Source organism: Solea solea, chromosome 7 (assembly GCF_958295425.1).
Source record: "Solea solea chromosome 7, fSolSol10.1, whole genome shotgun sequence".
Taxonomy (NCBI): Eukaryota; Metazoa; Chordata; class Actinopteri; order Pleuronectiformes; family Soleidae; genus Solea; species Solea solea.
The window spans coordinates 28102917-28129820 of record NC_081140.1 but is presented as its reverse complement, the minus strand read 5'-3'; the positions used below and the strand labels follow the sequence as shown (position 1 = coordinate 28129820).

Below are 26904 nucleotides of genomic sequence, written 5' to 3'. Positions count from 1 at the left end.
CATGCAGCGACTCATTTACAGCCATATAGTAAATCTAAAGTCATTTTATTTGCCAAATAAATAACGTCTTTAATTTTAAACATGTTTTTGAAAGATTTATAAAATACTTGTTATAAGCACTGTATGTACACATAACTTAACTAAAAGGTTTGGAAAAATACTGAAAATTGGAAATCGGTATCGATCCGATACTGATCAAAATCACTGGATCGAATATCAGACAGATAAAAATGTAGAATCCGATACCGTCCAAAAATACTTTGTTACAGTAAATAAAATGCAAATATCAGCAAAAGCATTTTAGCTGAGTCATGTTTGGGCTGTTTATTTTCTTCTTTTGGGAAGAACAATATTTGTTACGCTGTTGGAGATTTATATCTTTAAAATGACTCGATACAAATGTGTTAACAGCTTCAACATTCATAAATGGTCTAAAATGACTGTATTGTAATAATATCGGTAGATACTCAAGGTTTTGATATCGGTATCGGACACAAAAAAGTGGTATCGGGGCATCCCCAGAAAATTTGTTTGGGGACCCCAAAAAATATCCTGCAACCCATCTTTGGGCCTCAACCCAGTCTTTGGGAACCAGAGTTAAAGCACACTTTCCTTCCTTTAACTTAAAAGATGTTTAATAAAAGTAGGCAGAACTTATTGCAAATTTGAGGATGAGGATTTGATGGTGTGTTTTCAGTGGGTTTCATGGACTTGTTTAACGTGCTGGTGAGAAACAGACATGTGAGGTGTTTTTGTTGTGCTGCTGCTGCAGAAATCGCCCTCTCTCTCCTGATCACAGCCACAGACTGACATCAAACAGAGCTGCAGAGATAAAACACGGTGCACGGAGATCAGTCACACTGCAGGTTTTCGCCTCAGCCTCAATCACAGAGAGGATTGAGGCGCAGAAGTGGGTCATCCCATTCCCATGTTTGGTTCATCACACTTTCCAGTAATAAAAAACAAAACAAATCTATTCTCATTTTATATACACCTCGCTCTCAGCTGAAATATCGTTTTTCGCCGAAACCTCGGGGTGCAAATGTTCAGCTGTACTTCATCTGTCTCTTCATTAAATGCTGATGCTTTCTAGTCTGTAAATGTGCTGCTGACCATTTCCCCGCAGCAGGAGAAGTATTTCTGCCCGCTCCGCTCTCTAACCATTATTCAACAGAAAATCTGCTTAGGTAGGACGAGGCTGAGGCGTCACCCCAGCTACAAAATTGGCCCAGACAGCCAAACTAGTGAACGCCGACTGAGGATAGAGCAAAGTGTGTTGTGTCCAATCAGCAATTCTTAGTGACTGCAAACTAAATTTGTCTTGACTTGTTTTGTCCACTGAGGATCCCAGCATTCAATGCATGCAGCAATATAAGGCTGTTTGCTACCAAACTATATTTTAGCTGTGCAGAAACATAAACTTATTAACAAATAAAACATGACATTTTAACATATGTTGTATTATAATTTTCCTTTCCATGAAGTCTGTGTATAATGAAGAAAATTAGCAGCATTATCAGAAACTCAAGTTTGGATTTTAACGTCATTGCAGCAAAGTACAAATCATTTTATATTTCCACTTATTTTCATATGCTCATTAGCGTTAAACACAAGTCAGTTAGTGTTATTAGAATATTTCATATGGATTTATTTGTTGCGCTGTTTAGTTTGAGCTAAATGCTAATAGTATCATGCTAAAACCAGCCTCCTAACATGTTCAGAATGCTATCAGGACCGGGTTAACATTTTCCTTGTAATGTTTACTAGGTTTTAGCTTACCATGCCTTTAATGGCAGTTAACATTTGCTAATTAGCATTAAACAACCTCATTGTATGTGAACTAAATGCTAATGGTAGCTTAAGCCAGCCATCATTATTTTATGTTGACCAAGCTAACATTTACCTGGTAATATTTAGTAAATGTTTAGCTTGTTAGCATGTGTTTGTGTTTAATGCTTGTTAACATTTGCTAACTAGCATTAAACACCAAGTTAGAGGACTAGAATTATGTGAGTGTTTTATAGCTATTTATGCATTATTTATAATTTAAATATATTTATCAAGTTTGCCAGCCTCGTGGGGATATGTTATTGTTTGAAACTTATTGACCCAAACACACATTTACCTTTTTTACTATATATTTGTACAGAAGATATTTCAGTCTGTAAGTAACACAGTGCCGGACAAACCAACTTTGTCATCCCCACAGCCAAAAATGCAATTTATTGATTTTCTTCCCCCAAAATAATTATTTTATGAAGAAGTTCTATAAAACTTTAAATTGTGTATTTTGTCTTTTGCGAAAAGTGTATTGGTCTTGACAGTTCTTTTAAAAAACCAACAACACTTGGCCCTGATTTGACCAGCAGACATTTGTCCTTATTTTCAATTCTAAAGTTTCTTTAAAGTTCAACACAGTTCATTCTCTGCTGCTCACATTGATGTGTATTTACCCAAGCTGTGCAGAGTGCCTCATTCTCCTCCAGTAAAGAATAGCAGTACACACACCATTACCAGGTTTATCTGGTGTAATACGAAGACTGTTACGATCGCAAACAATGGGAAGGTCGCAAGTTATTTTACTCTGCTGACATTTGGTCATGTTTTAGCAGGAAAAGCACAGAAGTGATGACATTATTGAAGTGTTTGTTCAAATCCTCTAATTCAGGACAGTGTGACAGTGAGTGAGCGTGCACTCCTGAAACTGAGGCAGTTTAATGGAAGTCGGTCATCATTAATTTGGGTGAATTTATAGACCTTTTTAATGGCAGGTCGCAGTAGGAAAAGTATGGGGTGTAAATAATCAAAGCACTAAAGGGGCAACGGTTGTATACAACTGAACATCCCAGTCCCCTTTGACCAGTTTAGCAGTTGAGCTGCACTCCCACATATTTCTACGTTTGCTCCCTTTGGTGCAGATGTAGCAGCTTGTTATTAAAAGTGCTATCTATGTATAGTCTGTAATGTATGTTTATAGGACTACAGTGACCACTTAATGAAGAGGAAAACAACAACAGCAACCTGTTTCATTTCTTTACAAACTACAGTGTGAATGTGAATTAATAATGTAGTTTTCCAGAGTCAGAGAAGCAAGTTCTGTACAATATGGACATATTTGTTTTTAAACATTAGCTTCTTTAATTCCCCTGTATTTTTCTTTAAGATTTAGCAAACAGGAGGAAATAATGATATTAAATAATCTATCTAACTAGCCCTTTCTCATCCATCCATCTTTGCTATCTTAGCATGTATCATTTGTGTGAGATAACTAGCTATCTTTGCTAGCTAACTAGAATATATCTAGATTAAAGATAAGAGTTTTAATTCTCAATTTAGCATGGATAGATATGCTATCTGATAATATATCTAATCTAAATATATATACATATATGAATTGGCCCACTTTTTCTTTCTTTTTCCACACCCGTCTTAGCTAGCTAACTACCCATCTATCTATTCTCAAATACCAGTAAGTCCATTAATGCTGTAGGCAAGTAACAATTGTTTCATAATCAATTCTCCCGTTATTGTTTTCTCCATTAATCGAGTAGTTCTTTTGTCCCCAAAATGTCAGAAAATGCTGAAAATATTGATTTGGTGTGTCCCAACCCTCCAAACAATGTTTTCAAATGTCATATTTTGTCCACAAACCACAATGCATCAGTTTTGATGATTTCTTGTTATATGGAGCAAAGAAACCAGAAAATATTCAGACATTGTTTTAATAGTAAAAAAAATACTTAGTAATAATAGTTTTATTTATAACCCAATATCACATACAAATATTAAAATTTACAAAACTAAAAAGATATAAACATTCTATTACAAACGGTTGAGGAAAGTTTTTCCCTTTTCTTTTGAATAGAATAAAAATGGTGGTCATTTCAGGACACGCGGTCTCTGTGTGAGACTGACAGTCTGAAGCACGAGACTCAATGCTCGATCAATGAGCCTGCAGCTAACAGAATTCTTTCACGAAGCAGGTGCCGGATACCCCACCATCTCTCTTCATGTTGCCTGTGCGGCTGTAATGTGCTCGGAGCAGCTGCAGAGGTGATGAGATATTGCTACAGCGAACACACGCGGAGAGAGCTGACAGCTCAAGTTTGTTTATGTCGAACAAAGTAGAATACAGACGAGCCCTGCAGCGGAAAACCCACTGTGCAGTTAAGGAGAACTAAGGAAGCGGCAGTAGTTTTCTTGCTCATTACCTGAGCTCAGTCCAAGTGTGAGCGTTTCACTCTGCACAACTATCATCTGAGCTCTCCTCGCCTGCTCCTCTCCAGTTTTTCCTCCTCTTCTTTTTTAAGTTACGCCCAGACGCTGAGTCTTTGTTGAGGGAGTCCCGTTTTTGCTTCTTGCGCGCTCGTCTCTTCCTGTCTCCACCATCGCTGTCCCCTGAGCTGCTGTCACGGTCTCTCCCTCTGGTTTTTGCACTTTTCTTGTCTTTATGTTGACTTTTAGTGCTTTTCCTTCCCTGCTTGTCTTTGGCGGCGCCTCCGTCTTCGCTGCTGTCATCACTGCTGTCTTCGCTGCTGTCATCGCTGCTCAAACACTTTGCTTTCTTGTGCTTCACTCCTTCATCTTTTTTCTTCTTTTTCTTCTTCTTCTTCCGCGAGGATTTCTTGGAGTGTTTTGATATGCTTGCTTTTGTGTCAGACTTGGACTTTTTCCTTTTGTGGTGGCCGAGATTCTTTGTAGCACCTTGTTTTTCACTGAAAAACCAAAATGGAATAATAAAAAGGGCTTACAGTCATTTCTATTGTACAGGTCCAACATTCTAAATCCTTCCCACCACAGGCAATAAAACCGTCCATTGCATCTACTCTGTCTGACAGAGAAAACCCCGGACTTTCTGTTACGTAACTAATTCAAATCCCAATCTGCACCTGTGCACCTGAAGTACTTTGCACAAACTGTACACATGTTGATTGGTTTGTGCAATTATGTTCTAATATTGTATTCACTCATAACTTCATATTGTTGCACTGGTTAAATTCAAACACATCTATCTATCTATCTATCTATCTATATCCACTGTGGTTGCAGTTTTCATGATTTTTTAATTTTAATAATCCTCGTGTTTTATGAAAGCATACAGTTAGCTCAGTTACAATGTCTCGTTTCATTGGTGCAGTGGTGGATTTTGTTTTTGCTTACCCGTCACTTTCAAACTCATCAGGATAAAGCTCCTTGAAGCCACTGTGTCCCCATCTGTGTTGTCATCACAAAAAGAAAATGTAAATCTCCTTGTTTCCATGATCTACTTTCACTTTCAGGTCACAGAAGACGATTAAGCCGCGTGCCGTACCTGTCGGGATCGTTGGCCTCAAATTCGTAGAGCTTGCGAGTCCAGATTCGGGCCTCTCTGTCGTCGTGCTCCGACACTCGCCCTCTGCTTCGACTAGTTTGATCTGGGATCCGATCACAGTGCATATGCCCCCTGGAATATAACCACTATTTATAAATCTGCAAGCCCCAACATACTGTAATGGCCCCCCAAAGAAAGAACTATAATACGAAGGACACTTCTAAATGAGCTTTGGTGTCACTTGTGTCCTGTGGCTCAAATTAAAGTGGGACACGCCGATGTTCTTACCTCACACCCCCCGTGTCTGATCGTGTCTCCCAGCCTCGCATTTTCCACATCTCCATCTCCTCCTGAATCTGCAGCCAGATGAAGACAGAAAGTACTTTGAATCAGTTTGTTTTCAAGGTTGTCAAACATCAGCTTTACCTTCTTAAAGTATTGTTGGCAGAAAGCTTTCAATCTGAAGACAAAACTCCGCAGGAGAAAGTGAGTTTTGTGGCATGAAGACTTGACAGTGTTGACTTCTGAAGTCAGCTGCGAGTTAATTTGCTTCCATTCATGATTAAATGAGATTTGTTTTGACTCCCGTGTAACAATCACCTCAAAAGACAAACAAGGGCTGTCACTCTAAAACCCAAGTTGGAACAAATTTATAATGAACCTTAATTCATAACCTCTCAATTATATCATGAATCATAGTTATTATTAAATTATTAAAAGGTTTTATGTCAGTAGTTCTCATACTTTTTATACCAAGATTCTCTCAGTTAGAAGTATATTTATTTACTAGCAGCGGACAGATATGACTTGTTCCAAGGCTGATGCCCATCTTTAGAATTCAGTGAAGATCATCTGATATAATATAACCGTTTAATAATAAAACTTAACATTTATTGATCCACACTTCAGTCTCACCAATCTACACCAACGTTAAAATACAGTGGTGTAAATAGACTGAGCAGCCGAGTCTCAGGAGGCAGACTTATTCTCTCATCATCATCCTCTTCCTTACATATACTGCACACACTTTTATAGTGACATTAGATTAAGATGGAGTGAGAGATACAGTGATTTAATGTATTAGTTTCATTTTCTATACGCTCTGGTCAAAGTTCCTCAGCTCCACTCTGATCACATACCCTGGTATATAGAGTAGAACAGTATTTTTCCTCCAGGAATACTTGAGTGAAAGTACCAGAAAATGATATGAAAGTATATAACATTTACTGTACTGTGAAAAGTGAAGAGCTGGGATTGAGCCAAGGTGCCTCAACTGGTAGGTTGTGGGTTCAATTCATGGCTCTGCTGCTTTATGTGTCCTTGAGCAAAAACACTTAACCCCATGTTGCAGCGTGTGAATGGGTGAAAACTGTACAGTAAAGCAGCTCATCAAGACTAGAAAAGCTCTATATAAATACAGACCATAATACCAACTCTTCTTCTTCTGATTTTATTTGGTAGTAACGAGTAACAACTATAGTTAGAGGAAATGTAGTGGAGTAAGAGTACAAGTTGTTAGAAATAAAAAATAACAAAGTTAAACTACAGTAAATTCTGTACTTAGGTACTTTGTTACATTACAACTAGAGCTGAAACAATTAATCGATTACTAAATTAATCGACAGCTATTTTGAAAATCGATTAATCGGTTTGAAGCTTTTTTCATGATTAAAACAAGATTTCCGATTGTTTAAGCTTTAATTAATTAAATAATTTCCAGGTTTGACGAACATTTTTTAAGGTTTTTTTTTACATTTTATGGACCAAGCAAATAAATAAAGAAAATAATCGACAAATTAATAGATTATGAAAATAATCTAATTTTCATAATCGATTAATCTGTCGATTATTTTCCAATTACAACACTGGTGGTACACATACCACCAGAGAAACGTGGATGCTGAGTAGAAAGGCTCACTCACGTATTATTACCTCGTGTTACTGTTGTTATGAACACATGGTGAACACAAACTCACCTTGTTGTGAGCGTCTGTGTGGCGGATTACATTCTTCAACAGCACCTTCCCCAGCGTCTGCTTAGACATGGCGACACCTGGACAGAGACTCGGGTAAGTCAGTGGCAGAAATACTAAATAAATCAAATTTAAATAAATAAAGAAAATCGAGCTAATATTGTAAATACACGATTATAGCTGTTGAATGAACACTCACCTGTTAGCCTAGCCTGCTAGTTAGCACTGATAGCTATACGGATGCAGGAATAGCGTCCAAGAATTAGCCTGTTAATATCTCATTTTGCAGCGTACATACAACAGAGAAGCGCAACTTTTGCCCTATATGTGCGCAACCGTTACAATGTCGACAAAGAGTAGCTTTGAGCAGCAACGCGTATATAGCCAGCGCTAAACTATTATTACCGGTGCTACTTCCTGTTTTGTCGGATACGTAACGATGACGTCAAGACGCACAGTACATGAACGTTGGCTCATTCTGAGCTGTGATTGGCTCCTCGTTACGCAATCATGCTAGATGGAACGTGAACAGATTTAGCTTGTTTTTTTCGGGGGGAAAATTAACATAAGCTACATGTACACGTTTTTTGAGTGATAATAATTATTAAAGTTATCGGTTTTTGTTAAATGAACTTTTTATATAGCAAAAATAGACTTTGTTTCACATTAGCAGCTAAATATCCGTGCTTTAACGTCAGCGCAGCAAACCGAAGCAAAGGAGATACTGGTGAAGAAAAACGTTTGGCAGGTACGAAAATAAATAAATGCTTTCATATTTTTGCGGTTGAATTGTTTTATAAGAAAATAAATTGCTCCATTATTTTGGCTGCAAACTTTTGATATAACACAGAAATATAAAACAATAACAGCGTTCAAACTAATGTTAACATTATTTTAGGGCTAACGGTTATTTTCATAATCGATAACCGATCTGTCGACTATTTTCTCAATTAATTGAATAATGTTTACTCCATAAGATGTTGGAAAATGTTGAAAAATGTTGATCTGCCTTTCCCAAACCTCAAAATAAACCAAAAATGATTCAAGTTTTGATGATTTCTTTGTCACATGAAAAATCCCAGAAACTTGTTTTAATTAGGGCTGCAACAATTGGATTATTGGATTATTAATGGACTATTCGAATAAACTATATATGTATACATGTATAATTAAATCAAGTTCTCTGTGTTTTCAGCTTCTTAAATGTGAAGATGTAATGTTTTCTTTGAACCTTATGCCAAAGAAATCACTAAAACTGAAGCATTGTGGAATATTTGATCAGCAAATAACTGCCATTTTAAAATGAACATCTTTATTCTGGAAAAAAAAAGCAGTACATTGTTTTGAGCTGACAATTCTGCTGTACATCCCTAATTATAATGATTAAAAGCTCAATCAAAAAGTACATTTTATGTAGTTAAAATATGAATGTTTAAATTGATGAATCATCAGGGTGCTATATTATCCTTCATTCTCTACTGTTATCATTTAGAAATAAATGTAAATGGCTTCAAATTTTCTAAACAAGTTGCTTCTAACAACAACAATGTCGCGGAATTCCCAGGACAAAGTCTGCCGAGCTTTATATTCATGTCTGTTTGAAGGTCAGGGGAAAAATAAAAACAATAAAAACAATAGGTAGCTTTTTCTTGTTTCACAGCAGGAACTATAATACTTTTTACAATTGGAGTCCGTGGTGACCGTGCAAACAATCTGTCCTATTTCCGCAGCTCATTTGATTCACAAATTGGCCGACAGCTTTCTGTCCCTGTGGCAAACACTGGCTTTTATTCTCCACGTTCCCCAGCGGTGGAATCGACTTTCCCCGGCAACTCTTTGAACAGCAAAGTCACTGCGAGTGAATATACAGTATAATCCGTACAAGAATTAAAATATTCACAGTTTCGGAAAAAGAAACATCTTGTTTCTCCCCTCAATTCCCCTCGGTCACATGTCGGTCTGCGAGAATGTCGTCGTCGCCTGCTCGTCTTTGAAGAGTTCCTTCTTGTCTTTGGGAAGTGAAGACGTTCAAAGTAAAAGAAAAAGACTGCAGTATGTGAAGTTAAAACTTTAAGTTTCTACGCATAAAGTTTTTTTTTCCAAGAAGTTACTGACTTTGAGAGAAAAAAAAATGATGTCAGTACTCCACCAGCAGCTCCTTTAATATCCATGACCCATAATATCCATCACAAACAGCGAGGGCTGCAACTAATGTTGGTCGATGAATCAGTTTGAGTTGTTTCTGATTTTTGAGCTTCTTAAATGTGAATGTTTTCTGGTTTCTTTGCTCCGTAAAACAAAGAAATCATTCAAACTCAATTGTTTTGGATGTTTGACAAACACTGACCAATATTTCTCAATATGTTGACATTTATGGACCAAACAACTCATTGATTAACTTCAATGTCAGCTTTATTGAAGAAAATCAACATGTTATTTGCAATTTCCAGATTGGTGTAGGTCGGTTTCATGTCTCTGCTCTAAAATTGATCGATTATTAATCAATTACTAAAATAATTGCCAACTATTTTGATAATTAATAGTAATTAATAGATAATTAATAGTTTTTTTTTCTTCTGATTTTTCAACTTCTTAAATGTAAATATTTTTCTCTGTATCACAAAGAAATCATCAAAACTGAACAAATTTGAAAATTCCATAATTTCCAGGTATGAAAAATGTATTTACTTATATATTAAAAATAGTATACATTCTTTAATATAATAGCATAAAAAATAAAAATAAAAAACATTCACATTAGACCACAAGCACTGAAATTAGGAAGGTTAAAGACATTAGCTTTTAACAAAATTTAGAATCAGAGCCAGATTAAACTAAAATAATTAAACAAATATCAGTTTAGATCAGCAGGTTTTCTACGATTCTGTGTTTGGTGCGGAGTCTGAACACGCTGCATGAAGCTGTGTTGAAATGTGGCTGCTGGTGGAATCAGCAAGAATGTGAAATAGGTCTCTGCATGTAGTCCTGGCCCAGAACTGAGAGATTACGTCTTACATTCTAGTGTAAGAGAATTTTAATACAGAGCTGTGAAAACTTATTGGCAGCATCAGATTTATGGCTAACAAACAAAAATCAGATACAATCCAAATGTCACACAAACCACTGTGGACAGACACGGAAATCAGCAACGGAATTTTAGTTTTTGAGTTATGTTTGTTTGTTTCGATATTATGTTATGTTATTATTGTTTTTATCAGAGGTGTCAAAAATGTGATGAATGTAAAAAATCATGAGTCTTATCTCAGAGATTATAATGAAAAACTTAAAAAAAGTCGATTTTTTTGAATGACGTTGCTTCAATTTTGATCTTTGATTCCATTTCCGATCGCTACCATAAACGAGGAAACTCTGTCGTGAACTGAACTGAACTAAATTGAATTGAACTGAATTCATGTGAAGGGTAAAGTGGTACAAGATGGATGGATAAATTGAATTTAACTGAATTGAATTGAACTAGGGCTGAAACAATTATTTCATCTACTGTATTTTGATAGTCGATTATTCAGTTTGAGTGATTTTTTCAGCTTGTTAAATGTGAATATTGAATTATTTCATTATTTCCAGGTTTGGGGAAGCACTGATCAACATTTTTCATCATTTTCTGAACCAAACAACAAATTATTAATTATTAATCAAAAACAGAATCAACAGATTAATCGATAACGAAAATAATACTAAAAAGTTGCAGCCACTAAATTGAATTTAACTGAAGTGAATTGAATGTAAAGTTGTAAAGTGGGTCAGATTAGACTGCACTGGTTAAAGGCAGTAAAAACACAGTGTGCTATGATAAATAACAGTGCACAGTTAATGTATACATTCTATATATAGAAGGTTGTGCTTCTTCTCATTTTAGCCGCAGTGAGGAACAGAAGAGAAGAAGGAGAAGGTAGAGAAGGGGAGGAAAAAACAGACCCTCCTCCTCTTTGTGAAAGGAGAGAGCAGAAGGGGGGACAAGGAAGGAGGAGGAATGAAGAAGAGAGGAGGGGGGAGGGAAGAAGAAAACACACTCACACACAGACATATACACTCAGACAGAGCCATGTCTGACATCCTCTCTTACAGAAAGAAGGAGTGATACGACAGAGGGATGGAGGGAGGACGGCGGAGGCTGTGAAAGAGCCGGCGAACAAGAAGTGATGCACAAGAGCTGCATCAGCTCTCACACACACAAGGAACAAAACACATTGTGTTGGTGACTCAGAGCTGGTGAGCCTCAGTCCTCCCCCCCTCTCTCTCTCTGTGTCTCTCTGTGTCTCACTCTGTCTCTGGTGAGGTCCACGTGTAGGCTTCAGGGCTTATGATCGGGATTTGGAGCTTGCTGATGTTATAAGAATATGCTGCCGGAGAGGATTTGACTGTGCTGTTATTTCTGATTGAACACAGTGTGCGACGTGGAGACTCCTCCGGCTGCCGCTCTCCCCCCTCCCCTCCTTCTCTCCTCTCCCTCCCTCCCTCCCTCCTGCTCCTGTGTGTTTGGTTATGGTCCTAATAGAGAAGCAGGGCATCACCCAGATGCTGCGCTCCGGCTCTTTGCAGGTTAAGAGGCTGTAAACAGCAGCATGGGAGCCAAACAGATGAAATGGTAAGAGCAGATTTTATTTTCATTATTATTATTATTGTTATTTATTTTTACAGTGCTGTATGTTCAGACTGGCTGTTTTTGTCTGTGATGCTTGGATACATCAGCGGAGGAGACATGAGGCCTAAAATTCAAAACATTTAACATCATTATCATCATCATTATCTCTGATGAAGTGTTATAAATACAACAGCAGGTGCTGATGCACAGTCTGTGTGTCCGGTCATTGTTGAGAGTGTTTACAGTGCGGCGGTAGGTGTGGGTGTGTCCCTCTGTGTGAGAGCTGAGCAGCCATCGCCTAGCAACCACCGTCTACTGACTCCAGATTATTATACATTTTAAATTATATTTGAAAAAGAACACACACACACAAGGTGTTATATGAGGTTGAGGTTTAGGCTTTTAAAAGTATTCTGTGTTATTGCACAACGCAACTTCAAAAACACTGAAGGGCTTCATGCTAATGTATGCTAATGTTGTACATTTTCATGCTAATGACTGCAAAAAAAACCTACAAAAAGAACCCCCCCACTGAAGTTAAAGTACACAATTATTAAAAATGTACATAAACAATTACAATTCTAAGCACTTTAGCTCACTGTAGGGTTAGCCTAACCCTAGTACATTAATGCTCGATTAGTTTATTACCAACAGCTCGATGTAGAAGTGAAAGTTTACAATTTTAGATGGTTCATGTGAAACTGGATTTAACTCCATTTAAGGGAAGTCTCCATAGATTAGTTAAGTTTGTCTTAGCTTATCTTATCTTATTATAACTTCTTACCAGGTTATTAGTTTTTTTTTGTGTTCCTCAGGGGGAGTAGCTGCTGTTTTGCAGTAGCTAATGATAGATACTAACTAACTAACTGACTAACTAACTAACTAGATTTCACTCTACTTTATCCATTTCATTTGACTTAATTCTCCACAGTTGAGCTTAGCTTAGTGCTCTAATGCAGTAGCTAATGATGGATACTAACTTACTTACTTACTTACTTACTATTAAATGCAGTCTCCATAGTTTAATTTATTTTAATTTAGCTTAGATTTTAGGTCAAGAATTACAAAGAATAGCTGCTGTAATGCAGTAGCTAATGATTGATACCACATAACTAACTAATAACTAACTAACTAACTAGATTTCATCCCATTCAATTCAGTTCTTTTAAATTCTCCATGGTTTAGCTTATCTTAATTTATCTTATCTTAGCTCTTTAGGTCAGTACAAAGAATAGCTGCTGCAGTTCACCTAATGATGGATACCACCTAACTAACTAACTAACTAACTAATTAGATTTGATCCCATTCAAAACTCCATAGTTTAGGTTAGCTTAGATTTTAAATCATCGTGTAATACGAGGACACCAGAAAGAATAGCTGCTGTCAAGTACTAATTAACTAACATTAACTAACTAACTAACTGAACTTAACCAAATATTGACTTCAGGTACACACAGTACAGACAGACACATGACATCAGTATACATTTAAGTCTTTATTTGCACTGCTTCTCTAACAAGGAGTCTGGCAGGTTCCCTTTAAAAATCCATCCTAACATAAACCTGAAAGGTCATGAGATGATTAATGAAGTGGAAAAAAAAAGAGAAAAGTCAAACTTGACCTAAATGGATCTGTTTAAAAAATGAAATATTGGGTCCTTTTACCTCTTTGGGTCACTGCAGTTTCTTAAATGAAAGTATTCGCGACAACTTAAAACAGCTCCCAGATATCTGAAAGGTCACAAGTGAACTAGACTGTGTTTTATAAGAAGCCACAAGCTAAAAAAAGGTTGTCAAACACTGATTTAACTTGTATTTTATAAGGTTATCATACTGTATAATATTTATGTGAAATCTGCCAAAACAAATGAAAAAAGTACAATATTTACCCCATACATTTTCACACAGTACTGATAAATGTATTTAGTAACTTTCCATCACAGTTGATCAAATGATGTTAATCTGTTGCACTGAAGCTCATCTCTTGTTAATCCCGCCGCTTAATCCTTGGTTTAGTCCCACATGTTCTAAATCCACGTGTATGAATGTGAGCATCAAATATAAACAGTGTTAAATTTATATTAAACTGCATTAAACCTTCACACAGCGGGCATTTCAGTGTCAGCATCTGTAATCAGATTAGATTAATCTGAGGCCTCGTTTTTGATCTGCTCGTGAAAAACACTCATTAGACACTTTTTTTATGTGACCTCCTGCACTAAACCACAAGAAGTTTGTCTCACAGTCATGTGATTTAAAACCCTCCTTTAAACAGTTTAAATTATAGACTTCTAAATTATATATATGTACTCTCTTTTAGAAGCTGCGTAACACTTCATTTCTTGGGTCCAGACTAAAATATCTTTTATAACCTTTGGTAATTTTGTTCAAAGAGGCCCAGAAAATCCATCCTCATTACTTAAGTAGTAATTTATCTGCAACTTTTGGACAGATTTTCATAAAAGTTCCGTACAACAATGCATGTACCACATACACTGAGGCACCTTTATGTCAAATATGTAATTTCTCCTGTGGCTGTGGTTTGTTTTAGTGACTGGCAAAACATTCCCATCTGTATCAGCTGTACTTGTACTACTAAAAAAAAACCTCTTAAACTGCATCATCTTTTATTCAAGGCCGTCCTTGAACACTAATAATACACAATACACAAATCACTAGAACTAAAAGAATCATCCAGGGAGTAGAAAACAAGTGGAATAATACTGTGACCAAAAACACAAACACTCTACATGTTTGTAACAAATGTTATTTGCACAAAACTAATATTGAATCAAATAAAATATCAGTGTCAAACAAAGCCACTTGCTGCTGTAAAATCCTTTATTTTTTTTACGTCATTTGATATCGATATGTCAGGATATATATCTGTGACAGTTCTACCGATATCTCTTGCGTTCTTAATCCTAACAACGTCAAACTCTGCACATCACACGTTGGTTGCCTCATTAAATTATCTGCCAAGTTTGAAGCCTATCAAGCAAACTGTTGGAAAGCTAGTTACATTTTTAGATCTACTTTGATGACTTAAGGAAGTAGCATGGGATCTAAAGTTGTTGTCTTGTTTTTTCTCCTCCTGTGGAGAACTTTGTTGGCAGAACACACAACGAATCCATTTGTGACGACGTAACACTTAAAAAATATAGATTTCCATGGATTTAAATAGTGCTAGGAACATTTTGGCTCCTGTAAGTTCACGATTCAGTTAATTATACAACATTACGCTCGTTGTTTTAACACGTTTTAACGCAGAAATTGTATTTATTATATCGTTTCAAATCTTTTTTTTTTCATTTCATGTTTGAGCCTCGGGAGGCAGATGATGGGGATAAATCCTGTGCTTTTCTTGAGCATCATGAGTTTAGATCAGTTTCCACAGAATTCTTTTTCCCACGCGCACACACACACACACACACAGAAAAGGAGACAGAATCCTCTGTTAAAGGAGCTCACAGTGAGCCGCAGGTCATAGGTCACAGTAGCTGTGCTATGATATTTCCACAAACAGAGCCGAGTGAAGACGACAGTCGGCCCGAACTGAACCTCAGAGCTACTCCTGATGCCCTCTCAGAAACACTAAATATGTTTTTTTAAAACTAAAACGCCGCAGGAGAAGCAGCCGCTCAGAGGAAACTGTGTTCTGAAATGTGTGTTTTCTGAACATGTTTATGACCATGTAATACATGTTGATGATGATGATGATGGTTTTATTCACCAGTTTAATGTTTATTTGACGTAGCAAAGAAAAGGACAAATAAAGCAAAACAAAATAAGATTTCTATAGAAAAACAACAAAACGTGCCAAAGCCCTGAAAGGCAAATGCAACAAATTAAGAATGATTTTCCTGTTTCATTTTGAAGAAAAATATGTTGAAAAAGATCGCCTCCCAGGCGTCATTTTTATAAACCCAACTGCTTTTAAAAACACTTGGTATACTGTTAGAATGGCACCCCCTAAAGGCCAAAATCAATATTACAAAAACACAAAATACTATTTTTTAATGGGTTTGTGCATGAACGTCTGTCAAGGAGAAAAAAATAAAACAAAAGAGGAAAATAATCCTCAAAAATAATTACATATTACAAATACGTATATATTCACTTTTCTCTCAGGGCTTCGGTAAAAAAGCGTCACTTACAACTTCCAATAAATGAAATAAGCCGGCTTCTTAATGGCCGGTCTCTACAAGGAAACTTGTGGTGCGTTCCATTTGTAGTCGGATATTACCCAGGTTTGATTTCTAACTCTAAAACTCTGTCGTAGTTTTACAGTAAACCATTCATACACTTAGTCCTGTTTAATATTTACATTAGGGGTGTGATACGCGATACATCGTCCACGATACCAATAATATCACGATACAGCGATTCATAGTCATATATCAATATATTGCGAGACCGTCATACAGTACATCGCAATCTAAGGGAAGAAAACAAAAATGGATTTCTCTATTTATTCACAACATAGAGAATGTCTATGTATCAACATAGTTTTCTGCACTCCATTATCCCGCTGTAAACTCACTCTTCTTCAGGTCACTTCCCCCCTAAGTTTACCCTGATTCATTTGAGCAGCGCCACCATGAGGAGACATGAAGTAGTGATGCCCGTCGCGTGTTGACTTTAGAGCGCCTTCATTTATTAATTAAAATATGGATATTTAAATGGTGACAGCAGACCTCCCTATGGAGTCTAGACTGTTTTTATGGGATGTTTTCTTTATTGCATGCTTTGTTGATGACAGCAGGGAAAATGATTACTATTAATTAGTGCTGTCAGTTTAACATGTTATTAATGGCATTAACGCAAACCCATTTTAATGGCGTAGAAAAACTACAACACCACAATGGATCTAGCTATACTGGAAACAAAACAACAGGCATGCAAGCCAGCTAGGCTAACATTACGTTTTGAGTGGATGGCGGGCGCCATCATTTCTCGACGCACTCCCCACATCAATCACAAGTAATGATGTATGCAGCGTTACCAACCAAGCTGGCAGACCCCAGAACCGTATTAAGGAGACCTCCGAAGACTCGGATTAGCTCATTACGGCAACAACACATTAAACCGCGGGACTACGTCTGTGTTGAAGAACGGCACTTTATTCACAGCACTGCAGGCAATTGTGCGGCTCTCACAATAAGAGCAATAACTCAAAATATGCAGGGTGACAGAGATATTGTCTCAATAAAAAAAACATTTGCACAAAGCAAGCCGATCCACTCTTCTACATTGATAAGAGCATTAAAATGAGAAAAAATAATGGGACAAAACAAAAACCAAGGGACATTTAGAATAGATACAAATGTGCGATTAATCGCGAGTTAACTATGACATTAATGCGATTAATTGTGATAAAATATTTTAAACGTTTGACAGCACTACTATTAATTGGATGAAACCCAATACTGACATCCTGATGGTCTACAGTAATTCAATATCTTGGCCAGGATTCTTGCACCTTATCCATCTACGAATTGTATGAATCGTGATGTTGTTTATTGTTTTTATACACCTTGCTTCTTATTTATTTATTTATTTAATTAATTTTCTTCTTTTGGTAGTTGTATGTGTGCTCTCTCTGTTTTTTTTAAGGATCAGGCCACTGTAGCCCCATCTTAAGACTGTTTTCTTTTGTTATACGAGGTTTAATTGCCTGATATTTTGCAAATAAAGGCAATGAAGTTAAAATCAAATAAATAAATTAATGGATATTGGATAATAATGGACGACGATGTATGACCAAGCTGATATTTGCATAAAATGTCGATCGTGTTATCGATGTCACTTCACACTTCAGACATAAATGGAACGCAGCAGTGAACTTTGACCACGATTAAAGCTTCCGAAAATGTTGACATTGTCTTACAGTAGCTGTTTTAGTCTGTTAATCCTGAGCGATTCAACACTACCTAATGCGAAAAAGACAATATTTCATCGTAAAGCTGACAGGAAATGGTCAATAGTCTGCTGTTCTTGTGCTGAAGAATATTCTGACAGTAACTGAAGCCACTGTGATGATGAAAGTTATTTTTTTTCTGTTAATTAGTCTGTGATGTATTGTATTCCTCTGGGAATTATGTGTTTAAAAACCTCCCAGATTTGGTTTAAAAACATATTTAACACAGATGATTCACTCACATTCCCCGTGCTCTTTAGGGACTTTGTTAAAACTGTGTGTGTGTGTGTGTGTGTGTGTGTGTGTGTGTGTGTGTGTCTCTCCATTTGTGGCGCCGTGTCTTATTTATTGTCGACGGGTTTTGGCAAACGCTCTCACTCGTGCCTGTGCCCGCCATCTGTTTCAGTCTCAGCTCGGCCAGCCCCGCTCACTCCCCCAAAGACGAGTATGTCATCACCCAGTCCACCGATGCCCCTGAAGAGGAAACGCAAACGCTCCGCGATCAGGCCGAGACCCGCGGGGAATCTCGAGATGACAAATCGGAGCTGACGGAGAAGAAATCTGTTGCAGGTCGGTCGGTTGACTGCACATCAGTGAGACGCGGTGAATCCAAACAAACAACTTCTCCCTTGTCTCTTCTTCTTCTTTTTTCTATCCTCCTCTCAGATGAGATGCCTATCTGTGGTTTGTGTCCCTCCCTGGGGCTTGGTGGGCAGGAGGAGGAGGAGAAGTCCTGGGAGGAGCAGCTGGACGCCCACCAGGAGCAGCTGGAGAAAGAGATGCAGGAGGCCAGGAAGATGGTGTTCCGCCTTCAGGTACACACCACCACAGAGAACACGACACACAGAGACTTCAGAGGCAGCAGCAAACACTCAAACTGCAGCCTGCAGTGTTTCCAGACTTGTGATCATGTGCAGAGTCTAACCCAGGGGTCTCAAACCTAAATAAACTAATAAACTGGGGGCCACTGAGCAACTCGTCTGGTCAGGAGGGGGCCAGGCAATTGAACTAGAGTCCATTTTTTGGGGGGCAATAAAGCAATTGCTCAGTAGGGGGTGGTCGATATGAGCTTAAAATTCACTCACTCACTCATCCTCTACTGCTTTATCCTCCACATGAGGAGCAGCTGACACAGTGTGAAAGGCGGAGAACACATCACAGAGACACAATGTTCCCCTCAGACCTTTATTTAATAGTGAAAGTGTCATAAAAATGCACTGTTTTATAATAACTTTATTTTCATTTCACTTTTATTTTATGATCATTTTTTGATCATTTTGATTTTGTAACCAAATCTAAGCCACGCAGGAGTGAATTAAAATAAATCTGCCTTTCTTTCACATCTGGAGTCAGATAACGTAATGAAATAATCGGAGGTGAATGTGTTATAATACATTATAAAACTGAAGCTGCATATTTGGACATGCCTTGTTTAGTTTGTTTAATCCACAAATCTGCATGTTTTTGGACTTTGCACATTTAAGTTAAATTGTAATTTCTAGCTATTTTTAATACATTAAGTGTTGTATATTAAATCTTATATGAGAGCTATACATGGGATCATGAAGTTGTAACTTTCTTTGCCTCAGTTTTTTTGTTAGTATAACCATTTTTGTAGGGGAAAAACTTGTTAATTTGATTTCAGGTATTAAATTAGTAGATTAAAAAAAAGGAGCAGCAGGACGTATTAACACACAGTGAAGCTTGTTATCTGGTGAATTAAACCGTGGTCTCAGAAAATAATCTTGTGATCAGATAATGCTGACAGATAACCAGGCAAATAAACAGACAAATGTCCACTGTTAATTAACAGACTTAGAGAGATCGCTTTGATAAACCTGGATATTCAGACTACAGATTATTATTCTGCGTGTGTGTTTGTTCTTGGTGTATGTGTTGTCTTTTTATTTTAATTCACTGAATTCAGTGTCTAAATGAACTGAAATGATGGAAAAAAACTGTATGAACATGCAAATGTACAAATAGAGCCATTTTTCAGGCTTATGTGTTGTTTACATGACTGTTAATAAGCCTGTACTCTGTTTTTCTACTCAACATAAACTGTATTTGTGTGTGTTTCTCCTCAGACGCTGCTGCTTCATGGTTCTCTGCCTGAGGAAGACCAGGATGGATCTGTGAGCTTTGATACTCGAGCTAACACAGAACAACAGCTGGTACGGTGTCCTCCTTCTCTGCTTCTCTGTGCTAACACTCGCTAACCACTGTGTGACATGTCAGTGTAACCAGAACACCAAAGAAATCACATTACTGTGTTCGTATAACTGAAACTGGACTTAGTTTAACTTAAACTGGACTTTTAAAACATTTGGTAATATGTGAAATGTCTGGTTTTGTCCACAAAGCAACAGTTTAACAAGCTGACTGCGCGTGTAAACGAATGAACTGCAGAGCAAAGATGAATCTCTTTAATCGACTAACACACCAGCATGAGACCCTCCGCCTCTGACAGTTTTCCTTTCATTAATTACGCAGCTCACGCTAAAAGCCTCTCTCTCTTCCTCCAAAGGTTCTAATCCGCAGTCGACTGGACCAAAGCACAGAGGAGGCCCTTGATCTCAAGGTACAGTGAGCAACCATAATTAGGTTTATTACGGCGGAGGTGCAAATAGTCCCTGTCTCATGTCTCTGTTCATTTGTTGTGTCTTTCAGAGGGAGCTCCTGAGACACAAACAGGAGGCTCGTCACATCCAGGCTATCAAGGTGAAGCTGTTACTCTCCTTTTTATCCTCAGTGTGAGGCTTTAAAAATAGATTAAAAGGATGTAATTCTGTCTTTTCTGCTCATATGCTCTAACAAATGCGATGATCCTGCAGTTTTTTTTGTTTTAACACACGCAGCAGAATCCATTTTTCATTTCCTCATAAGAGATGATAAAGTTTAGAGACGATGTGTGCAGTGTTTTAGTCCAGGCAAAGTCACCAAACTTAGTTTGACTAAAACTGGACTTTTCAAACACATGTTAACATGTTAGTTTGACTAAAACTGGACTAGTTCAACTGCACTAGTCTAGTTTCACTAAAACTGGACTAGTTCAACTGCACTAGTCTAGTTTCACTAAAACTGGACTTAGTTTGACTACAACTAGACTTAGTTTGACTAAAACTGGACTTAGTTCAACTAAAACTAGGCTCAGTTCGACTAAAACTGGACTAGTCTAGTTCGACTAAATCTGGACTAGTTCAACTGCTCTATTCTAGTTCGACTAAAACTGGATTAGTTTGACTGAAACTGGACTTATTTGACTAAAACTAGACAGTTTGACTGAAACTGGACTTATTCGACTAAAACTAGACAGTTTGACTGAAACTGGACTTATTCGACTAAAACTAGACTTAGTTTGACTGAAACTAGACTTAGTTTGACTAAAACTGGGCTTAGTTTAAATTAAAACTTTTTAGACACCCCCGCCTAAGTACAGCTACTGTTCTCAGTCGAAACACAAGGCGGATCCAGGACTTTACCATTCCAAACTGTACCAAATGGACCTGAACCATGATGGAAACACAGCTTATGTGTCGTCTTGAGGACACATGTCCTCACATATGAGGACTTGATCTTCAGAATTGAGCGTAGCGTCAGACCGAGTCCATGCCTGTCCATGATGTTGCCTCTGTGTGTTTTCAAACAAATATATTTAAACTGAACTGATCACAGACTGCAGCTCCCTCTTCACTTTTCTGTCTGCAGCAACAAAACCACTCCTCAATGTTCTGTATTCGGGTCTTGTTTGTGTGGACGTCTCTTTGATATGCGTCTGTCTCCCTCTCATCATCAGGACGCTCTGCAGCAGCGTCTGTCGGTGCAGGAGGACGCTGTGCTGCAGCTCAAGCAGGAGCTGCTCAGATCTAACATGGCCAAAGATCAGCTGGAGGGAGAAAATGTGAGACAGCCGATGATTTGTGTTTGACACGCCGCCGCCGTACGTGAGAACCTGTATACATCACACTGGTGTGATTTTTTTTTTTTGTCCGCAGGCCGAACTCAAGCACAAGCTGAGTGAACAGAACAAATTACTCAGTGAATACGAGGTATGGTCTTTTGTGATTTTCACACTCCGGTGCGTTTCTGTGAGACAGACTCACGCCGTCCGTCTGTGTCTCAGCAGCAGCTCGAGAGGAAGGAGCGGATTCTGCAGCAGCAGCAGCACAAACACGAGGAGGCTCAGCACAAAGCACACGAGCTCAGTCTCACACGGGTACGAAGCGTGTTTCATGTTCACAGTTCACAGAGTTCACACTCCTGATAACTGGGTTGTTTTTTTAAAACAAACTTCTTCTTTCTGCTCTGTTTTTCCCAATTTATGAGATACATTTTCTTTAAAAACAGCCTTTTTTCTGAAATAACAAAATATTCTGCCCTAACATTTTTTATTTATTTATTTATTTTTGCTTCTTTTTTCTGAATAACAAGATACATTTTCCCCCAAATTAATTTATGAGATAGATTTTCCAAAAACATAAACTTCTGCTCTGTTTTTCTGAATAAACAAGATACATTTTCGTTAAAGAAAAAAAAAGAAAAAAGAAATTCTTTTTTACTGGATTAATAACCAATTTTTTCGTGGGAAACTTTATCTTCCCTGTTTTTCTGAAGTAACAAAATACGGGACTTAGTTTGACTAAAACTGGATTTAGGTTTCACATGTTCACATGTACTATTGTCTTTTTTCCTCAGTCCTTCAGGAGTGAAAGTGGTGGATACACTCATAACTCAACGTTGTTCAAACACAGTGCACCGGTACGAGCTGCTCTTTATCTCTTTGCTACAAAGTGAAAAGTCAAAGTCAAATTTATTTAAAAAAAAATGTTTTAACACTATGTTAAAACTTATATACAGAGTGTATAGGTGTCTTATATCCTTTTTTTTTAAGGCAAGTTGATAAAATTCTTTTTCTTTTTCATTTAAATAAACTAAATAAACACACCTGAGCAAAAAAAGTACTCGAAATATTTAAAATCGGATGAAATCTTGCAAAATACGTAGTTTTTATGAACAAAAATAAAAGAAAAACTGTTTTATCTCATTTTTAAATCGCATGCGATGTAAAATTGATCATAACTTTGACTCAGCGACACAAAAGAAGACGAAAAAACACATGAAGATGTGACCTATAAACACACACACACACACACCCAGGATGTCCTTATAAGGAGTTGTGTATTATTCATACGGTCATTTACCAAGGGTGCACCTGCGGCACTGATCTGTGTCAACACTAAGGCTCAGAAACACATTTTTGACTAAAGTGCTTTACAAAGTTAAAGGTTCAACAACAAACACATAAAAAAACAAAATCACAGAATTTAAGTAAAACTGTAAAAATACTCGAATAATAAAATGGTAAAAATCTGATTATATACGTCCAGGAAGAAGCAGTTTGTATGAAATTATATTAAAAACAAATGTTTTAAAAAAGCCTTAAAGCTGATCTCACTGTGTTTGTATTCCACGTTTTATCAAAGAGGAACTGTGAGTGTTGACAGTTTATATGAAATGGTATTGGAAAAACAGTCCATTTAAATCCTGTATAGCAAACTGTTAGTGATGATGGGATGGATTTTGTGTCAGGGTGAAGAGCTGCAGTTGGTGCGCGAGGCCCTGCGCAGTCTGAGGGACAATTTTTCAGGCCACGACCCCCAGCATCACACTCTGGACACTCTGGAGCAGGGAGTGTCCAGCCTGGTGGACAGATTACACTCTCTGGACACGCAGCGCAGACAGGACAGAGGGGTAAGCACACACACACACACACACACACACGTCTCCTGACAACAAGGACGTGTGACACGTTAATGTGATTATCTGTCCCTCGTTCCAGGAGGAATTCAAATCGCCAGGACGCCGAGCCAACTCGACAGACCGTGACTCGTGGCCGCCGAGCTCGAGTGAGACAAACAAAATCCTTGTTGTGTTTGGGATTTGTCGTCGTTCCTCTGCGACATCTCAGCCCCGGCTGTCCTGTGCTGGTTTCCAGAGCCGTGGACAGAGCGGGGCATTATTCTCTGTGAATAAATAAATGTTTGTGATTATTTCCAGAAATGGCACATTCACACAGCACGCCGGGCCTGGACAGTGCCGTGTCCACCAAAGTGCTCTACTTCACTGACCGCTCGCTCACGCCGTTCCTCATTAACATCCCAAAAAGGTGCAAATAAAGTGTTTTATTCTTATTGAAATGTCTCTCAATGCAGCGCTGTGGCAGATTTTAGCTGTTCAGCAAAAGATTCATCCATAGAATATATGTTTCGTCAATTTTTTAATGTCAAAAGACTGCTTTATTTCACTGTTTGACAGACTTTTCCAACAGGAAACTGAAGTTTATAAACCGATTACTCTCCCACACCAAACCCCATAGAGAAAATCAGTGATTTTAGTTCACGGGGACACCGGAGCTTCTGGTCTACTGCTGCCTCGTGTGGTCACTTTGTGTCACTGAGGTTAAACTGAACAAAGGCTTTCAAACACAGAAGTCACAAATAACACATTTGAACTTATTAACAGAGGCAACTCCTGTGCGCTTTGATGTTAAAATCAATGATTTTCTTTATGGACTTTGGTGTGGGAGAGTGAGAGGTTTAAAAACCTTGCATTTCCAGTCAGATAAGGCTGTCAGACATTGAGAAACAGCAGTTAACATACTCCTTAGATATCGTAGAATTAGACAGCCATGTTTTTTCCGTGATGTCTGGGACACGGATGCTTGTTCCCGGTGACGGCAACTCACCGGGAACAAGACTGTTGAAGGTTGTGTTGAATTTTTGTGTCAGCGCCGCATCAAAGCCACACTTCAGACAGAAAGACAAACAAACTGAGCTGTAGATCATGAGTGACAGTGTGTGTGTGTGTGTGTGTGTTCACAGGCTGGGTGAAGTGACACTGCGAGACTTCAAGGCAGCAGTAGACAGACAGGGCAGCTTCAGGTACCACTTCAAGGCGCTCGACCCGGAGTTTGGCACCGTGAAAGAGGAGGTAGGTGTGAGGACACTTGACTCCGCTGAGGTCAGAGGAGGAAATGCTGACGACAGCCACGCCTACGCTGCACTTCAAAACACACTAACACACTCTTTTTACATTAAGACCTCATACACACGGAAAACACAGCCATCTTTGTCTTTTTCACTCTTAAACGTCAAAAAATATCTCCATTCACACAAATCACCTCCCTCCAAAACGCTGTTGTACATATGCCAGGCCTGTAGGTGGTGCTGTAACGCCGCCACACAAAGACTTGGAGAATTTTGTGAAGTTTACTGACTTCCTGTGGGGAACAATTTGTGGCAGGTTCAGGGATTTTAAATAAAAAATAGTGTTATATTAAGTTTTTAGTATTTATTCTTAAAAAATAAACACACGTTTTCATGTTCTTTTATTTGTGTAGTTAATCTTAAAAAATAAAATATGTGTTTTTATGTTATGCGGAGGATCCTCGTCCGACCAGAGTTTTATTTTCTTCACATGAGACCACTTCCTTCCAACATGGCTTTCAAAACAAGAGCCAGTGATTGAGCTTTTGGAACAAAGCTCAGCAACAAAAAAATAGTAGCTTAAAGTCGTTATTCTTATCAAATATATAAAATAAAATACAGGTTTTTATGTAACGTGGAGGATCTTTGTGTAAAAAGCGAGTTCTCTGTGTACCAACTCCAAACAGGAAGAGGAAGGAGTTGAAATGATTTAAAAATGTTACATTTAAGCACTTTAATCGTGAAGATCTTTGCTTATATTTTACCTGCACTACAACCTTCTAACCTAATAACCCTTTTTCAAATGTTTCTGATTTTCAGCTCAATCTTTAACTTTCTGATATTTTATTGTCGTAATTATCAACTTCAACTTATTTCAAACGCTTTATTGGCCTGTTTGTGTGTTTCTATTAATGCGTACTGAAGCCACAGCAGATAAAAACCTTTGTTCATTGGACTGCTGAGTCGTAGTTTTACATTTTAGTGATTTAATCACATATATGTTGCTTATTTGTCACCTAATATTTCTATTATTTAGATTTTTGAGGCTGCTCTTTCGTCTCATGGCCGTTAACGTAGCCATGAATATTTTTCGCAACACTACGTTTTTAACATCTTGGGACACCAATCGATATTCTGTGTTTTTGTTGTTTTCTATTTGTTGATCAAAGACAAAAATCTCCTTTTTTAAGCGATTATACCCAGGATTTTAAAATAAAAACCAGTGTTTTGGTGCTGATTTTAGTGGTGAAAGAAGCTTCACAGATGAAGTTGTAATGTAAACATTGGTTACTCAGGTGTTCCATGACGGCACGGTCGTGCCCGGCTGGGAGGGGAAGATCGTGGCGTGGGTGGAGGAAGACCACGGTGAAAGGAGGTAGAGCCACGCCCAGAAAAATAACAAAACAAAAGATCACCACGACAAACCTCAGTTGTTCTTCACTGGACCACAGTTTCACAGAAACACCAACGATGCCAAACTGATAAATATTAACTGGGACCAATGTATCTGAGCGGGCTACAACTCATGATTCTTCTCATAATCGATTCTTTTTCTTTTCTGTTTGGTCCAGAAAATGTCAGAAAAATCTTTATTTGTGTTTCCCAAACCTCGTAATGATTCAAAATTCATCAGTCTAATGATTTATTTTGTTGTTTGGAGCAAAGAAAAATCAAAAAGCACTAAAAAATAACACTCAAACTGACAAATTAGTAGATAAGTAATCCATTATTAGCGGATTCATCGTTGCAGCCCAAGTATTTGATGCAGTTTAAGGTTAAAAACCATGTTTTAAACGTGAATGTTTCATATGAAGATCTCTTTTATTCACATAACAGACAGTAATTAATTAATATATGGAGGATGACCAGTTCATGGCCAGGAATGTTACTTGAAATGTGATTTACAATAAATAATAATATGTAATAAACCTAAAAAAATTAAGAAGCTGTAATCCAGAGTATTCAAACCTTTTAATAAAAGCGTCGGCTGACATTTTTTTCACACGTTCCAGATTGCCAAATAGCGACGAGGACAATGATGACGATGATGTTGTTGTTCCGCGTCCATTCTGGTGTTTTAATAAACATGAATCACAGCACAGATCATTCTGT

General features: G+C 37.8%; 2 protein-coding genes across 6 annotated transcripts; one reads left to right on the top strand and one right to left on the bottom strand.

The window, feature by feature from the left end:
- Positions 1-3737: 3737 nt before the first annotated feature.
- Positions 3738-7728, bottom strand: nkapd1 (NKAP domain containing 1). The gene is made up of 6 exons (XM_058634058.1): positions 7484-7728; positions 7288-7364; positions 5600-5667; positions 5312-5443; positions 5161-5214; positions 3738-4715 (listed from the first exon to the last, which is right to left on the bottom strand). The coding sequence occupies exons 2-6, from the start codon at positions 7354-7356 to the stop codon at positions 4238-4240; spliced, it is 801 nt and encodes a 266-aa protein (XP_058490041.1). The 5' UTR covers positions 7357-7364; positions 7484-7728; the 3' UTR covers positions 3738-4237.
- On the top strand, positions 7323-26895 carry dixdc1a (DIX domain containing 1a). 5 transcript variants are annotated; one of them, XM_058634052.1, is made up of 18 exons: positions 7806-8032; positions 11162-11194; positions 11371-11514; positions 11692-11890; positions 18213-18376; positions 18473-18621; positions 19894-19980; positions 20334-20387; positions 20477-20527; positions 21603-21707; positions 21802-21855; positions 21933-22022; positions 22502-22564; positions 23396-23557; positions 23646-23712; positions 23864-23972; positions 24688-24796; positions 26088-26895. In XM_058634052.1, exons 4-18 carry the CDS (start codon positions 11868-11870, stop codon positions 26169-26171), a joined length of 1371 nt encoding a protein of 456 aa, XP_058490035.1. In that variant the 5' UTR covers positions 7806-8032; positions 11162-11194; positions 11371-11514; positions 11692-11867; the 3' UTR covers positions 26172-26895. The 5 variants fall into 5 exon arrangements, with proteins under 5 accessions (XP_058490037.1, XP_058490035.1, XP_058490036.1 ...); XM_058634054.1 differs by lacking the exons at positions 7806-8032; positions 11162-11194 and adding an exon at positions 7323-7380; XM_058634053.1 differs by lacking the exon at positions 11162-11194.
- Positions 26896-26904: the final 9 nt, after the last annotated feature.